The 18,614-nt window shown below is 40.3% G+C and overlaps 1 protein-coding gene across 8 annotated transcripts in view; it reads right to left on the reverse strand.

Moving 5' to 3' along the window:
- The window catches only part of MRM1 (mitochondrial rRNA methyltransferase 1), a 61,934-nt gene that overhangs the window by 28,912 nt on the left and 14,408 nt on the right, over nt 1–18,614 (reverse strand). For 7 of the 8 annotated variants that reach the window (XR_016347640.1, XM_089772060.1, XM_089772061.1 and 4 more), the window contains 2 exons: nt 14,802–14,921; nt 13,920–14,694 (listed from right to left, as the gene is read on the reverse strand). Coding sequence is in view for 6 of the 8 variants with exons in the window: in XM_089772060.1 (XP_089628186.1) it covers nt 14,654–14,694; nt 14,802–14,921 (161 nt within the window). In the remaining 2 variants the exon portion in view is untranslated. Of the gene's footprint in view, nt 1–9,451; nt 9,509–9,732; nt 9,858–13,919; nt 14,695–14,801; nt 14,922–18,614 lie in introns of those variants that run through there. The other variant, XR_016347639.1, reaches the window with a different exon arrangement.

Genomic DNA, 18,614 nt, shown 5'->3' on the forward strand with positions numbered 1-18,614 from the left:
GCAGAGAGAAGCAGGGAAGCGAAAAAAACTTCCATTGTGCCCTCTGCAAGGTTGCCAAAATATATGTGGATTTTTCACCCCAGGGCCTGATCTTATAAGATGGTAAGGGCTCTTCCTTTTAGAAAAGCAAATATTTAGCCTGGATACAGAACTTTGAGAGCATTTTCCCCAGGTAATACTAGTAACTAAAATAAGCACATTACAGTTTCCTGGTTTAATTTTATATTTCCATTTCTACCTTATCTTTTTTCTGCAAGCATCATTAAACTGCACCATAACAAAAAATACACAAACTGTTATTCTTTCAAGAGAAGCCATAAACCACCTCAAAGCTTTTCAAGTCTATTCTTATCTCGTACATTTTCCTTTGGTGTTGGGTTGTTTGTTTTCTTCCTTCCATGCATTTCAGAAAGGTAGTTTTCCCTGGCATTGAAAATGAGATGCTGCCTCTGAAAACCCCTCTGGAGGATTAAATACATAAAATATATCCAGAAAATAAACCAGAACCTCATTAAAATAATTTTGCAGGAAGAAATCCTATTTTACAATGGGTTTTCAGTATCACTTAGAAAATTCTTAAAGTCACATATATATGTTCTTAATTCAAGACCATCTATTAAAAAAGGCATTAGAGAAGGATCTGAGAGGCCATTTAGTACCCTTGTTTATATCAAAATGCATATTAGGCACAGATGCAATCTAAAGTAAAATATTTGTGATATAGTTTGAACAAGCGCAGCTTTGCTGAGAGGTGCTAATGAGGCTAGGTAAAGCTGTGAACATGATGACAGACACTGCTGCTGCCTAATTTATTCTGCTGGGTAATACAAATCTTAGCACATCACACTTGCATCCCAGTCACTTTTAAATATTATAATTCTGCCAATTCACCTATGATCCATTTTGGAAAAAAAACCAGGTGGTGTTTTTTGTGGGAGAAGAAGGACTCCTATGTACACCTGTTATCTATCAGGCTTCCGGAGAAGTATGTCTAAGATTGCAAAATGATTCAATTCTTCGGAGTTGAACTGAACATTAAACATAATGTTTAACCGGTTAACTGATTAAATGGAATTTTACATCCCTAAAAGAAACCCCCTTTTAATTCTGTATACATCACTAATAAACATCAGTGCCAAGTATTATTCACCTGCACATGTACGCCTTCATGCCAGTGATGCAGCTTTTCTAGTGAGTGCATCACATTGTGCAATCCGTGGCTAAAGCAGACACAGTAGAAATAATTCTTGACCTGAACGTTATTTTCAAACAGTTCAAGTCATTTGGATTAGGAACAAAAATCCTTAGCCAGAGACATTTTTTTCTAAATGGTTAAGTATCCATCTGTGCCAAACCAGGGCTAACAGAACTTTTGCTCTGTGAAAGTGGCATTCAAAGGAAGAGCAGCTCCAGATCTTAATATCCTCATGATGTAAGGGATCAAATTTTTAGACCTTAAAAAAAACCAAATGATCCATCACTTACTGAGCACATGAAAAACTCTGCTGATTTTGCAGCTTCCAAAATAGATTTAAAAAAAACAAACAAAACAAAAAAACTGGCAGCATTAACTTTGCATCAAATTCATACTCGGTTGTTACACTTTAAAAATATATAACTTATTGATTATATGCAAGCATTACACGCAACTCAATTACCTTTCTCAATATTTTAAGGCACATGGTAGGCAAATAAGGAGTGATTGCTTAATATACACAGACCAGTAATATACGCTCCATTTCTTAGCTAGGGGGAAAAAATCTAAGTCAGAAAAAAGACAAGAGATGGACTGTTATATTTGAACCCCAGCGTGTTATGTCCAACACTCATGGTTTCAATAAGTGCTGAATACCAAACTTACTCTAAACATGTAGACTACGTCTACAGTGGCATGAATTTCCGAAAATGCTTTTAACGGAAAAGTTTTCCGTTAAAAGCTTTTTCGGAAAAGCACGTCTAGATTGGCAGGACGCTTTTCCGGAAAAGCACTTTTTCCGGAAAAGCGTCCGTGGCCAATCTAGACACGCTTTTCCGCAAAAAAGCCCCGATCGTCATTTCAGCTACTTTCAGGTAGGAATAAGAGATCCTCCGGAAAAGGGCCTTATTCTGGAGGATCGCGCCAGTCTAGACACTCTTTTCCGGCTTTTCCCCAAGCCGGAAAAAAAGCGGCGGACATGTATATTTAAATCCCGCGGGAGATATTTAAATCCCCCGTGGATTTCCCTATTCTGACTTGCCTGCTTTGCATGCCTCTTCCGGAGAAGGGGCCAGTCTAGACGTAGCCATAGAGATCAAACTAGCCCGAGAATGTAAGCTTTTCTATACAGAATGGTACCAGATCAGATTTCATGTCATATAATCGTTTGGTATGGTATGGTACACGCAATTACCAAATCCACTAACCACAAACAACTTTAAAACAAAATAACACAGCAGATGATGCAAACCAATGCATACCATGTTCAGCAACAGTAAGTGTGCGACATACCATACATGCAAAAACTTACGCACAATAGACCTTGCAAGGGAGGTTAGAATCCCCATCAGCAAGGGGTTTTAGGAACAGTTTGGACAGATACCAGCCTGATGCAGTCTTTCCTCAGTGCTGGGACTAGATTTGGTATCCTCTCAAGGTCTCTTCCAGAACGACATTTCTATGATTCTCTCTTACTGGCTTTTTTAATAGACCCTGCTAAGCCCAGTAATTGAGGGCATAACAACAATATGTATTTCCATAGCAATTTCCATCATAGGATCTCAGAGCACTTTACAAATATTAGCCTTGGATTTTTCAACTAATTTAGGAGAATTAGATGCTGAAATTGCATTGAAAATCCAATGACAGCTAAGTAGGTGACTCCCCTAGCTGCTCCCGAAAACCCCAGACTTTTTTGAATTTTAACCTTATAATATTCTTGTTTTACTAATGGTGAAACTGAAGGATAGTGAGGTTTAATGAGCATCGCATGCATCCATATAATGTTTTGACTTTCTGGGTCAAAAATGAATGTTAATATTTGTGTAAGATGTCATGTATATACAAAGTGCTTAAAATATGCCTTTAGCAAACAAAAAATGATTGTATGCAGTATATGAGTAACATAAGTCTTACAGAGAATATCATCACACTTAACCAAGGTTCACTAGCAAATACCACGGCTTTGCACACTTCGGCCAATTACAGAAAACTTACATGTATCCTAGGTACAGAGGACACATTTGAGCTGTAATATATTCCTCTGTTTGTTAAAAAGAAAAAGGCAACTAATAAAAACCAACTTTTTTATAAAAGCTCCCATTAAAAGCCATGTGCCACTATGTGTGTGACATTATTAAAACACAACATCAATATCAAACTCAAAGCGAACACTGCCATTTTATTAACACATCAGTTGTGGGATGATCAATAAAAATTTACTTTAAATCACGCCATATGTCGCTTCCAACAAAGTTTTATTATTCAGATTCATCAGTTAGTGCCCCAACCCCCATGCAATTAAATCCCATTTAGCGGCAGCGACCTTTTGATTTGAACTTGTCATTCCTACAGCTGGTTTGGAGTTTAACAGCACTTTTAAATAATGAAAACAAAATGTCCTGTGAATTAATGGCGGAGTATTGAGAACCCTCCACCGGGAAATTCCTTCCGTGCTCCCACTTCTAATGGTAACACACACAAAGTGTGTGGGGGGGGGGGCGGAGGAGTACAGGCACATTTTAACATGTTGTAGCATATTTGTAAACATCGTTAATCATGGATTAGCAGATGGTAATGTTAATTGCACCTGTGGAAGTAACAAGACCTCAAGGTTGATTACATTTACAAACTCCGATTATCACTAGAGTGCGGCTGGAGGATTCAACACAGTACCCAGAGGTATCATTTATTCAGGAAGAACAGTCTGCAAAATGAAACAACAAGCAATATTTTCATCATGGCCTCTTTATAAGGGTGACACAAACAAACTTGTGACAGTTAACTATGGTGGGAACCTGGGATATTCAATGGGTGGGGCACTGGGTTTAACAAACATGATCCGGCTAACAAATAATGCCTTTGTAACTCTCTTGAAAACAGTTTCAGAAAAAAGTAGGAGGAACTTTTTTAAAAGCTCTTTTAAGGGCATAATCCTTGGAAATACTAAATATTTCTCAACCCTTATTGATGGGAATGGGAATAGAGGCAACCTGGGCCAGGTTATTAAAGGTATTCAGACTCCTAAAAATGCAGACAGGCACCTACTGGGATTTTCAAGCAGTGACCCTTGTCACTTTTGAAAATCTCATTAGAACCTAGCTCTGTCTTTGGGCACTAAGTACCTTTAGAAACCTGGCCCATGAGCTTAGTGTCAGTGAAGTCAATGTGACTATTGGACTGTGATACAGGGCCTAAGAGCCAATCCAGCATCACATATAACAGCATGCATTCCTGGGGAGTCCCACTGGAAATCTACATAAGCAAAGGGATCTGCAAGAGCAGCTCTCAATGAAGAATTGGGGCCACATTATTTTGGTATCTAACCCATCATCCTCTCAAAGACAACACAGAATCACTTTACACAGATTTCCAGCCTTTACACTTCAAATCAGAGCAATGAACAACTAGACAGGTTACTGCAAAACCATTTTTAAATTCCTAAAAAGAACCAGTTGAGATTTGGGATGTGTGTATTCTGTTTTCACTTTTAAGGTTTGGATGCTTTAGGGTTTTGGGGAGGAAGGTTAATTGGTGTCACTTCTTACAAGGGATGTGTGAGAGCCTCAAAGAAATGAAAATGCAGGTAATCGTGTGCATGAAAGATGAGGTATGTATGTGCAAACTTCTCTGTACAATTATCAAAGCACTGAATAAGGGGCCCAACATCAACCCCGATAGAAGTGAGAGGTAGCTCTTCTAAAGCTAAGAGAGTTGTGTGCGCTTACACCCAGGTTGAATTTAACCCAGCATGAGGTAGAGTGCGGGAGTTATGTGGGCTGGGGAGGGGGTCCATCTGTCTTAGACATTTCAATTGTGTATGAGCCAATAGAAACAGGCTTAGCACACCAGGCTCAGTGTTGCACAGTGTGGTTAGTAAGCTTAGAGGTTATCATGATTATGTTGAGACAAAAAATACATCCATTTTGTGCACTGTACAAACAGGTAGAGTGCAGGCACTGGCTAAACGGAAAACTTGAGAACTTTATTCCCTAAATAGCTGAGGGTATGTCTACACTAGCCCCCTAGTTCGAACTAGGGTGGCTAATGTAGGCATTCGAACTTGCAAATGAAGCCTGGGATTTAAATATCCCGGGCTCCATTTGCATGTTCCCGGGCGGGCGCCATTTTTAAAACCGACTGCAATAAGGTGTAACAGTTAATCCGAACTAAGGGCTTAGTTTGGATTAACTTCTGACTGCTGTGTGTAGCTGCGGGCAGTCAGTTCGAACTAAGGGGATTTTAAAATGGCGCCCGTCCGGGAACATGCAAATGAAGCCCGCGACATTTAAATCCCGGGCTTTATTTGCAAGTTCGAATGCCTACGTTAGCCACCCTAGTTCGAACTAGGGGGCTAGTGTAGACATACCCTAAGACATCTCTAAAATAAATGTGACATCAACATACCTTTTAAGATGATATCACAGCAAGAGTTAGTGATGCACTGTATGTATGTTAAGGAACATTGCCAAGATACAAAAAAATAGGTATCTATTTCTAAATCCCTCACCTGAATTACAGATACAAAATGTGACCTGGTCAAACCTGAAAGAATGTGCAAGCAGAGATGTTCAAAGAAGCCTGAGGGTACAGCTGCACTGCAGTAAAACTCCCACCGCTGGCTGTCAGCTGAGTGTGGTTCGCAGAGCTTGGACTGCAGGGCTATCAGAATCCGGTGTAGATGCCCTGGCTAGAGAGTTCTGAGACCAAAATCTACACTGCAATTGTACAGACCTCAAACCCAAAGTGGTTTTATTTCCATGCAGAGATATCCAAAAAGCCTTGCACACCAAGGCCTCTGTTAGGCAAAAGCATTTGACTGTGTGTTTAGCTTTGTGCACGTAGCTAAGTTTCACACACGTCCATGCAACTGAAGCTCATGCTTAGGGACTTATTTTATATATTACTAGAAGATTTACCTGGCCTTGCTCAAGTCCTTCAGGGCAGAGAATTCAGGGGCGTAGTGGCTGCAGGAGTAAGGGGCTTGGGATGTGGGAGGCTCATGGCAGGAGTGTGCCCACCAGCTTCTCCCTGGGGCTGGCCCAGTACAGCAGGAACCAGATGTCCCCATCCACTGGCTTCTCCCTAGGGCCTGTGCTGGCCCGTCTGCTGGCTGTTCCCCAAGGTCAGCCTGGGGCTGCAGGGGCTGTGCTGACTGGTCCAGTGGCTGTACGGGCCAACCAGAGACTGCTCCCAAAATTCGGGGTGCTTGTAGCCCCCTGTGGTCATTCTGGGGTGTAACTGTCCCCCATGTTTGTTGCCTCCCGAGGTTATTCATAAGGATCACTGTCCGTGCTATCACACCCCTTCCTTTCTGTTTGATGAGAATCGCATTCTATGCGCATCCCATTGTCCTGGCACAACCAAGCCCTGACTTTGCTGTATGTTAGGAAAAGAGGAAGCTGATATATACTGAATTTGGCGGCCCCAGCTCTGACTGTTTAGGAGTTGTTGAACAAATTCACTCACAGGCGGACGGACACACAGAGGCACAATCTCTCTCAAATATATAGCAGAATACGTGTCTTGCAGTAGTGCTCAGGTACCACTATCAAGGTGCTGTACAAAACAAACAGATGCTTCCTTCCCCCCGAGTATGTATAATATGGTAAGAAACAACAGGTGGATATAGACAGATGTGAGAGCACAAGGAAACAAGGAGACAATATGGATCACCATGGTGGGCAATGGTCTTAGCACGCCAGATGCTTTATCGCTGTCAAGTTTTTGCAGAGTTTTAAGGTTTAGACACATTCTTAAAAGCTTTCCTGAATTGGGCCCATTCCAATTGATGGGATTTGGGTGTCCGTAGCCTTTAGGCAGCTTTGACCTTCTCAGCTTTCACCTCCTTTACTTTTCACCATTTGCATGGTCCGTTTACTTTCTGCACTTCATTTACTTTGAGCAATGAAAATGGAACTGTTTCTCTTCCACTTTACAGTCAAGGCAATTCTCCTGCACTAAAACAATACTGGCCAAATTCCTAACATAAAGGAGTGGGAGCAGGGAAATGATTACATTAATTTTTTAAATTTAAAATCTTTCAATTGAAAATAAAATGTATTTGTATTTTTAGAAGTAGCCTCCATTTGAGTATTTGCAATTTTGCATGCATAAGCACCTAAATTTGCACTAACATCTGTGGCACACCACAAGGATTATACTTTATTAACATTGTGTGTCTTGTGGAAAATCCTAGAAACCCCAGTCATGCCTCACGGTGTTACACACAGTACAAACATAGAACAAGAAGGCAGTTTCTGCCCCAAGGAGCTTCCAATCCTTGTATACATACACATCTCATTGAGACAAATACTTAATTTTAGAAAGAGGTTTTTAGTTTGGAGGGAGCGTTGTTTGTTTTTGTTTTAAGGCACAAAACCTAAATTTGGAGCTTAAACTAAATTAACAGAGTCCCTTTAAATAATTCCTCACTTGGACAGTAAAAGTTGGGTATGAAACAGATGTGCTCAGCATTGTCCGGGAAAAGACACAATGTACATGAAGTATCTATTGAACTAATAAGGAAACTATTTTGCCAGTGTGTTTAGACACTTTTGACTACTGAAAAATCATTATAAAAGGGCAATTACTAAATTTTAAAATCAATTTGGTAAATATGTTCCTGAAAATAATCCATGACAAGCAGCAGGGAGGAAAAAAATGACTTTCAAATTACACATACACATTATTCATATCGAAGTATCAAAGACATGGTATGTACAAACAGAAGTAATCAGCCAACATGTTTTGATCTTGTAGATGTACACCAAAATGACAATTAATAACTTTCTTTATGATATGAAGGTGGGAGTTTTTTTACAGTTACATTACAGGGACAATTATATTCAAGCTTAAGGCTAAAAATAATGAAAGACTATAAAAACTACATTTTAACATTTAAAAATACCCAGGAAATTAACTGGAGAAGAAGGCAATGATCCAATTAATGAATCACATTTATTAAATCAGGGGGTAAATTAGATAGCATAGAGCTCTGTCTCAAAGGGCATGATCCTGCCGGGGGAGGGGGGCAAAGACCCTTTGGTTCCTGTTGATTTCAAGGGGATTTAAGGGTGCTCAGTGTTTCATAGGAAGCCTTCAGTATCTTGCAAGATAGAGGTCAAAATATGGGGAGAAATTATGATGGCAAATTACCACGACTATCCCAGCCACTTGGTCAACTGCTGCAGTGAAAGGATATGCATCTCAGCACAGTGAAACAAGGGTGAGAGGCATCATGTAACCCTCCCTCTGTGGGGATTTGGATAGGAAGAACCCTAGAGAACAGAGAATGCAGTCCTGACTGGGTGTTAACACATTAACAATTCCTTTAATACAGTACATATAAATACAGGAACAGAGAGGCATTTCTAAGTACTCAGTGCAGCTGTGGAATTGACAATTTGAATCATGCCCGTGTATATGTGTACACACCATACATACATGTGTGTCAATACACACCCATACCTTATGTCTACATTACATCTAATATGGTCACTAGCACACTGAATACATTTCCACAGAGATTTTGTAGTGTGTTAATCCACACAGATTAATTTAAAAAATTAAAAAGCATTGTTGTCACCATGAAACATATACTACATCATGGTCAGCTCCTCTCCTTTGATCCTCTCATGCCAAAGCAGAATACAAAAAGAACGTATAAGACCACAAGGATGAGAAAAAACAGGGAAGAAGGCAAGCTGTCTTGTCATCCTTTTGGGAAAATGCAATTCAAACAACTGCCGTTTCTTATTTTGATATGCACTTGCAAACTAATAGTGAGATCTATTATATTTATGGAATAATCTACTAAGACAAATGGTGGAAACCTCACTGGTTGGCACATTTAAAAACAAGATTGAACAAAGCACTTGCAACTCTACATACAATAGAGACCAATACACACTGTCCAGGAAGACCTAATAGGCTTTCTCCACTTTTAAGCTCTTCACACACTTAAATTCAACTTCTTTTAGGCTTACGCTTGTGAGTAGGCATGAATGACTTCTAAAGACAAGAGCAAGATTAGGCTCTAAATTCTCACATTTTGACCTCCCTATATTCTCACTTCCAAATGCATTTCTTCTTTCTACAATAGTGGGACACCCCCATTTACACTGCCACACGTTGTGATATCAGAAGTCAGCATCACAACTTCACAACATACAAGAGCTGGGTGGCAATAAACAATAACACGAAGGATAATACAATGATGTAATGTTCCAAAAGTTCCCATCAGTCTCCACTCACCTATAATTGCGTATCAGAGTTGCTGTAGGTAGAATGTATGCAAAGTACTTCTGGAACCTTCAGGAAATGGACAAAATATTTTTACGTTATTTACAGCCTCCTCTTTGTTAACGTGTAACTTTGCATCACTATGCTCGCACTTCAAATTACAAGTTAGTTCTCAGCATACATATAGGCTCGAATCAAACTTAAAAATGTGCCTCCCTTTACCAACTAATTACATTAAGAAATCAGTCAGTAAACAGTCAGAAAAAAAAATATATATATATATATATACCTACCTATAGGTCAAAGAAATGGCTTTATTCTTCTCTCCTAGTGTTAACAAGGATGGATTTTTGTTTGCTTCTATGTCTCTAGAATCTTTCTTTCCTCCACAAATGCAAGAATGCATAGTGGGCACCACCTAATGGACAGAACAAGGGTTTTCCTCAATAATAATCTGAAATATAGAGAAACAATTCATACGTGCCTTTCTGTATCCCTAGCCTTTTTTATTACTAAATTAAAACTGACTCATTCTGCACAAAAAACCTAAAATGTTACATATCTACCAAAAAAGCATGACTACTCTCCAGCAATCACTTATTCAATGTCACCTAATAGAAAGCTCTCACCTTTACATTTGATGACTATAAAAAGCATGAGTTCCAAAGAGTTGTGTTTCACAAAATAATAATTGTTTGCCTAGCAGTGTTTTATATTCTCAATTAAGGGCTGGAGGGGATAATATAATTAAGCATAAGCAGTCTGTTGCAAGGATGCTGAGCGCACGCCTCTCCCCTAGTTTATAACAGGAAACACAAGTGCTGAACACCTTTGAAAATCAGAACAACTAAAGGTAAAATGTTAAGAATTCAACACAAAATCCAGATGAACACAACCTCTTATTCATGTGTATTGCAGTTACCACCAAAAGGCCATAATACAAAGTGTCTGCTAGGCACTATATGAACAAATAGAAAAAAAAAGTCCAGTCCTGAAGAGCTAACACTCTAAATAGACAGATGGGATAATGGAATGTTACTATCCCCATTTTACAGAAGGGGAACAGAAGCACAGAAACATTAAGTGGCATGCCCAATGTCACACAGAAAATCTGTGGAAGAGACCGTGATAGAGTCCTCTCTCAAGTCTCAGACCAATTCCTTAACCTCTGTGCCAACTTTTTCCTCTGACTTTGTCTAATGGGAAAGTTGAAAAGGATTTAATGTAATTGGTTATTAAACCAAGATACCGGAGCTTGCAGCCTTGTATATAGTTAAACCATTGCAAATACATGTGGATACTCTTATTTTAGTTTCGACTTACTTTGGTTTAAAGTACTTCCTCACTCAATTTAAGCTACTCCCCTACCAAAATGAGTGTGTCTACACAGAGGTTTGACTCAATTTAAATCTATTGGTTTAAATTTATACCTTAGGTTATACCAGTGCATCATTCCCAAGTCCTCTGTTTTATTAATGTAAAAAGGTACACACATTCTGTGTTTGGCAAAACAATTTGAAACCATGCTTTAAGAAATGCCAAGAGCAACAACTTATAACAAAGGCCAGTCAGGGGGATCTTGCTACGAACTGCACAAGGCAGGCTTTGCCTGCATTAAAGGAAAAATAATGGGTGCAAAGCAGCCACAAGACAATTCAGTTCCTGAAAACATTTGGCAGGTTAGTTTTAGAAACAAGGCAAATGCCAATGAACTTTGCCTGTGCAAGGCTGCAAGTTCCATTCCCTTTGTGAGAAACCGTGCGCTACATCAAAGTTTTGAAGCGACTATACGGGGCCAAGGGTAACGGAAGAGAAATATTAGTAAAAACAGTGAGCCAGAGGCACGCACCTCAGATAATGCAAAAAGAAATCCTGAAGGAAAAGTAACAAGCAGCAGGATTATGATGATGCTGTGTATTTCAGTTCCTAAGCACCTACCCTAAAGGAAATATTTCACAGCAACAGATTTCCACAGAAACCTAGCACGAACAAGAGGGTGAAATGGCTGAGAGTGAAATAAACAATGAAAACTCCCTTGGCAATGTGAAAAAGACGCTCAGCCAGAACCTCAATTGCTGTAAATCAGGTAGCTCCACCTATTTCAATGGAGCTACACTGATTTACACCAGTTGAGCGCCACACCATGGGAGCAAGCCTGTATTCCTTGTACATCTGAAATTCCCATTGATTTCAGTGGTAGTTTTGGGTAAGCAAAGGAATGCAGGAGCCATCCCCATAATTGCGCCAAAGATGGGCTGCGGTGAAGAGAGAAAGCAGAAACAAAGGAAAGAAAGAATTACCCTGAAAAATAATCCCCTAACAGAAACAATTGGGAAGACAGCATTGTTTAGACCAGTAATGGGTAACCTGTGGCCTGAGGCCACATGCAGCCCATTGGGATTCTATGTGTGGTCCATGAGATAGCAGGGTTGCCAGATATACTGGTTTGCATCTGTGTATGGTTTTGGGTTTTTTTCCCCTACTGGTTGTTACTAAAGTGACAGGCACGTAAAAGCAAAAGCATGTGAAGTGAGGTATGTGCTGATTCCACATAACATTGTGAGAGCTGGGTGCTCCCTCTGCAATCAATCAAAGTGCTGCTATGGTTCTGCTGGCACACCCTGCAAGTTCTAGGTACACCAGCACAGTTAGCAACACTACCCTATCCTGGGAGAGCCTCTTGGGTTACGACAATCTTGTGGGCCACTGAGATGGAGGAGAGCCACTCATGCAGCCCACTCACTAGCTTAGGTTGCCTCTCGCTGATATAGTCTGAAAGTTCTTTGTAGAGTGTCTTATTTATTATGTACTAGCACCATGATCCCTGACCTGATTGTGGCCCTTAGGTGCTACCAAAATTCAAATGTAGCAGACCCAGAGCATATAAGAGAACCTTCAGCATCCCAGGAAGGAATTCACCTATATGAAAACGTATTAGGACATCACATTCTTTCCTACTAAATAAGCCGAGGCAAATCCAGGTGACAGAATAGACAGCTTTTCCAAAGACTCTGAAATCAACCATCTGAAGCATCTGAAAAACTTTTCAGATTCATAGACAGAATTTACACACTTCATTTAGCTGAAAGGAAAGTTTAATTAGTCTCTGTGAGGGTACGTCTACACTAGCCCCCTAGTTCGATCTAGGGAGGCTAATGATGGTGACCGAAATTGCTAATGAAGCACGGGATTTAAATATCCCGCGCTTCATTAGCATGTTCCAGGTCGGTCGCCATTTTAGAAATTGACTAGCCTGAAGTAACTGCCCGCATCTACACGCGGCAGTGAAATGGGATTCCGAATTAAAGCCCTTAAATCGAATTAGCTGATAAACCTCATTCCAGGAGGAAAAACAGCTAATTCGATTTAGGGCTTTAATTTGGAATCCCATTCCACTGCCGAGTGTAGATGCGGGCAGTTACTTCGGGCTAGTCAATTTCTAAAATGGCGACCGCCCGGGACATGCTAATGAAGCGCAGGATATTTAAATCCCGCACTTCATTAGCAATTTCGGTCACCCTCATTAGCCTCCCTAGATCGAACTAGGGGGCTAGTGTAGACGTACCCTGAGTGATTTAGCTGCTCATTGGGAAGGTGGGATGAGTAAGGTAAATTATTTTAAATTATCCCTAAAGGGCACTGTAAATCAAGGGTTAGAGAGTGAGATCCCATGCAAAGGGACACAGTAACTAAATAAAATAGTCAAGTTGCAAGTGCTAACATGCATTTGGTTTTCAATAATTAAAAAAGTATAGTTTCTAAGCTAGAAATATTTGTAAATGAAACCTCTACCACAATCCTCCCCCTAAATACGAGACAAAATAATAACGGCCATACTAGGTCAGACCAATGCTCCATCTAGCCCAGTATCCTGTCTGCTGACAGCGGCCAATACCAGAAGTCCCAGAGGGAGGAAACACAACAGGTAATCCTCACATGATCCCTCTCATGTCACCTATTTACAAACAGAGACTAGGGACACCATTCCTACCCATCCTGGATAATAGTCATTGATGGACCTAACCTCCATGAATCTATCTAGCTCTTTTTTGAACCCTGTTAAAGTCCTAGCCTTCACCACATCCTCTGGCAAGGAGTTCCACAGGTTAATTGTACACTGAGTGAAGAAAAACTTCCTTTTGTTTGTTTTAAATCTGCTGCCTATTAATTTCAGTTTGTGACTCCTAGTTCTTATATTGTGGGAATAAGTAAATAACTTTTCCTTATTCACTTTTTCCACACCAGTCATGATTTTATAGACCTCTATCATATTCCCCCTTAAGGCTGAATATCTTGAATTTCCAGTGACTTCAATGGGAGTTGAGGATGCTTTAGTACTGAGCATCTTACAGGATCAGAACCATAATGAAAGAGGAATATTCACAATATGAATGAGAGAACACGCTAATGAATCCATAGCCTTGTTCCTCACCCGGGTTTACATATGAGAGAGAACAAAAGAAACAATTTAATACAAATCTACGACAAATCTATAAACAGTTTTATTTCAATGGAATTTTTTTCCTCAACTGAGTTTCATTATAGGTCACACCTGTCACATGATTAAGTTCACAGATTTATTTTACAGTCAGATTCAATGCAACATGTTTTTAGATGTTCAAACAGCAATGTACAATGGGAAGCACCTTCACACTATGAAGAAAATACTGAATGGGCCTGATTCTACAGTCCTTATTCCAGCAAAGATTTCACTGGGAATGAGCACCGTAAAGGAGCATTAGTGCAAAAAAAGTCTATTAATTTTAATGGATGTTTTGCATCAGTAAACTTTTAGAGACGTGGCTCCCTGTTTTTAAAATCTAGCGTTTTCTCTGTCACATTTTCTTTAATGTTTTCTCTTGAAGTTCGTGTACTCAACAGGTTCTTGGAGTTGTTAGCAGCTTGATGAAGGAGGCACGTCCAGTGGACAGATGGGACAATGTTCAGTGACAACTTAGAGAGTAGGACATAGTACATGACCTGGAATGGTACCTGGAATCTTCTAAAGTTTTAGTTGAATGTTCCACCGCAGAAAATGGAGTGTTTACTTTCTCCTTAGCTTCTCAGGAGCTCACAGATGTACGAAGACTCTGGATGTCAGGGTGTCTGCCGCTACTGATTTTCAGTGAAACCACACCACACTGAACTGTTTTCCCTGCTCAGGAGAGTTGGATTTCAAAAGATCTACATAATGCACAGTAAAATCACATTGTGTTACTTTATTTTTTGGCTGCATATAGAATGCAAAAGAATCCCTGAAAAACAAAAACAAAAATATGTCATTAATAGAAACTCGCCCTAAAAATTTTAGTTTTAAAGAAACAGGAATTGCCATCACTTTGAGTGATGACATTATTTTTACCAGTAGCTACAGAGACGTTTAATGATTCAATCCCAGGTTGCAATGTTCTTCCAGGAGGGATAATTAGCATCCTGTGGCACAAATTTCGTGTCTCTGAAGAGAGCCCATACCCTTCATTCCCTGCAAAAAAAAAGATATTGTAAGGATATGTTCATGGATTTGTGTCGCCAACTTCACACAACTCTGTTTTCACAACTCTGCCACCAATTTCTGAATAAAACTGTCAACAAATGTCTTTCTAAAGTAAAACCAGAACACCTTCCTGACAAATGCTGATTGATTCACACGAATTGTCCCATTGACTTTGACAGGACAATACACATGATCAAGAGCGCATGAATAAAGGTTTGCAGAACCCAGCTGTTAAATTGTAATCCGAGGTAACAAATCGCAGCAAAGTATCTAGTTTTCTTTACTGGACCATTTCAACCATTCTGGATTTGTTTGTAGAAGTCTAAGGAGTTTCTGAGCCAGTGCTAATGCCTTGTGCTTTTGCAACACTTCTGTTACAAAACCTCATAGCACCCTTTTATGGGCCAGAGGAAATTCTTCCCCATTCCCAATGTACAGTTGACCTGGTTCATTAGAAGAGGAAGCTTCATAGTGGCCACTGCTGGAAGCTTAATATAGGAGTTGATGGACCGATGGTCTGATCTGGTCCTTCAACTCCTATGTCTCTATTGATATTGACTTTTTCAACCTTTCCAATAGACGGTACTACCAGCTGGGTGCAACTCATGAGCACAGAGAGTTTAACCAGAGGCTTCAATCGATTAGTTGCTAAACCATCCAACAACCCTAATATGTTTGACCTGATACACTAGTGAAGCAGAGTAGAAATCTATGTCAGGTCATTAGTAGTAGTTTGGCTCTCACTGTCACAAAGGAAAATAGAAAGGGAGCTGCTTAAAACAATTCCACTTTCAGACAAGGGACTATAGAAGGCCCTGACTAACACCAGAACCATCCCACCCACCTCCGACTCCAGATCAGCTCCACTACCAAAAGGTGTTCATTACTTTTTGGACTCCGCTGGGGCACCTCGCACAATTTAGACAAATACAGAATAACACTATTTGCAGCCAACAGAATAGATTCTTGAAACAGAAAGGAACCCATTCTCCTTTCTTAGCCTTGCCACAAAAGCAATTGTAAAGGGTCATCTCCACTGTATTTTAAACTTATTACTCTAGAACCCGGCTGCTGTTCTACATGTTGGAATTGCCTCTATAAAATGTCTGCGAGCCTCCATCTGCTCATGCTGTCTTTCCAATCTCTCCAGTCTTTCCAAGGTACTTAAACTGCCACCAGTACTATACTATCTGAGCACCTCAGTCTTTAATGTGAGAAGGGGCAGTGCTATTATCGCCACAGAATGGACAGGAAACTGACACGTGGAGCAGCTAAGTGACTTGCCCAAGGTCACCCAGGCAACCTGAAATGGAGCAGGGAACCAAACCTGGGACTCCCAGGCTAGCATCTCAACCCTCTCTGTCACAAGATGGCTGGAAAAGTCAGGATTTCACCTTTCCTTCTACTTTTTCTTGATTTGATAAAGAAAAGTTTTATAACTTCAAACAAAATTTGTCCCATCGGCCTTTCACGCTCATATTCTTGTGTGTTTCTTCGGCTTGAGACAGCAGCTATTGTCAGAGGTGTAATGTTTCTTGGAACACTCCCTTTCTCTCACTGATAAGGGTCTTACGATTCCCCATAAAAGCAGCAATTTTGCTTCCAGCTTTTACAAAGCTTTTTATGGCTTTAGTCACTTAAGATAATTAGAATCCATAAATTCAGGGCAAAAAAGACTTGCAGACAGAGCATGACATGTGGGAGGGAATGTTGTGGAATCAGATAAAATAATACAAGATGCTAGTTTATATTGCTGCACAAAACATTTACCACTTCAGCCCTTTGACTTTAATCTCGTAGTTTTGTGTCTCAAGAATGCAGCTGAAACACAATAATTTAATTATTTTTGTCCCCACTTCTGACTGTAATATTGATCAGGGTGTGGCCTGATGACTCAGGGTGTTGATAATGGAATGCAGAGCCTTTCCTAAGTTAGGAATTGTCAGGCTGGATCAGACCATGGTCCATTTAGTGACCAGCAGAGATGCTTCAGAGATCAGTGCAAGATATTTCCTAACACCTGATTGTCAGAACTTGGGTTAAGCCATAAAACTTGATGTTGAAAATCCCATTTAGAATTTATGTTATCATTAATTATTGTAATGTAGAATGATGACCGTTCAAATTCAGCTTATGAAAAAATGAATGTGACTGATCTAAGTGGACAGGTGTCCAAATAAACAAAATCAGAGTAGGCACCTTTAGTTCCCAGATTTAGCACCCTGGCCAAGGATTGAAAAGATATGCCGAGCTGGCAAAACAGGAAAGGGAGCTAATCCTGTCCCAGCCCATGCGGAGACCATCAGTCTCCAGGGCAGTCAATTCTGTTGCCTTAGGCACTGGCTTTGCACACAGACAACATTAAGAAGTATTGTTCAGATCATTCTCTTTGGCAAGCGAGCAAGAACATAGCTGACTAGAAGGCTGGGAAGGCAAATCCAAGTCTGTAACACTTTTCTTATAAGACACTCTGTGGGAAGCTTGCTTCCACACTAATTTATTGCTGCTCTTCTCTGTTTGCTGCCACAGGTACACTACATATTTAGATCCAGGACATTTCTTCAAACAACCTCAGCATCACACAACTCCATAACATTCTATTTCTTTTCAGGGAAGAATTAGTGCTCAGCAGAGAGTTGAAGTCATTACTGTTGTAAGGTTTGGGAACTCTTCTCATGCATCTACCAATCAGCCTCCAGACTCCCCTGACAAAAGAATATTTGGACTTTTTCCTGGAGAATCTCTCATAATTCAAGGTAATGACACTGCTGTCACTTTCTCTTCCTTTCTCTTGCTGTTGTCATCGTTTCTGGTATGTATTTCTTTGTGGTCCATCATCTGCATTGCCAGCCTTTCTATTCCCTTTGTAATATAGTGCCACACATCTTGTAGAGATGCCAGATTTGCTGTGTCGTCTTGTCAGTATTTCCTGGAGTTCAATAAACATTTTAATTAAAGAAATGTCTTCAGAGCCAAGTAAATGGTAGAGTCGGGCAGGATTACAGCCCCCTCAATGGCTGATTGTCAGCATGACATTACCTTTCAGTGCAATGGTTCAAACCACCTTCATTACTTGCTGACACAGAGCAGCAAAAAGGGCTTCCAAATATGCATTCGTGATGAACCCGGCAATGTTTCTCATTTCAGCTGTAACGCCCACTTGCTTTTCTACCATTCAAACCATATAAACTCAGAGATTTCTCCATAAAAACACCTCTTGATAAATTCTTTGCAATGGTCTCCTTTGTCTGCTTAAGACAAGGGTTGGCAACCTTCAGCATGCAGCCCATCAGGATAATCCTATGGCAGGCCACAAGGCATCTTGTTTACATTGATCATCTGCAGGTATGGCCCCCCTGCAGTTTCAAGAGGCTGCAGTTCATCCATTCTCAGCCAATGGGAGCTGCAAGGAGCTGTGCTTGCGGATGGCCACTGTAGACAAAATGTCTCATGGCCTACCAGTGGATTGCCCTGATGGACCAAAGGTTATTGACCTATGGTTTAAGAGAAGTTTTGGGGCAGAAAGGGCATATGGCAGAGTCACTCTAAATGAGAAAAAGGTTGGAAGTGACGAAAAGTTAATACCGTATCCCCATGACTCCTAACCTTTTCAGGAGTCTGATTTTTCTTCCATACCCCAAGATTCACCTTTCTTAAAAAAGACTTGCTGACAAAATCAGA

The sequence above is a fragment of the Pelodiscus sinensis genome, chromosome 21, assembly GCF_052426305.1.
Source record: "Pelodiscus sinensis isolate ZL-2025 chromosome 21, ASM5242630v1, whole genome shotgun sequence".
Classification (NCBI taxonomy): domain Eukaryota; kingdom Metazoa; phylum Chordata; order Testudines; family Trionychidae; genus Pelodiscus; species Pelodiscus sinensis.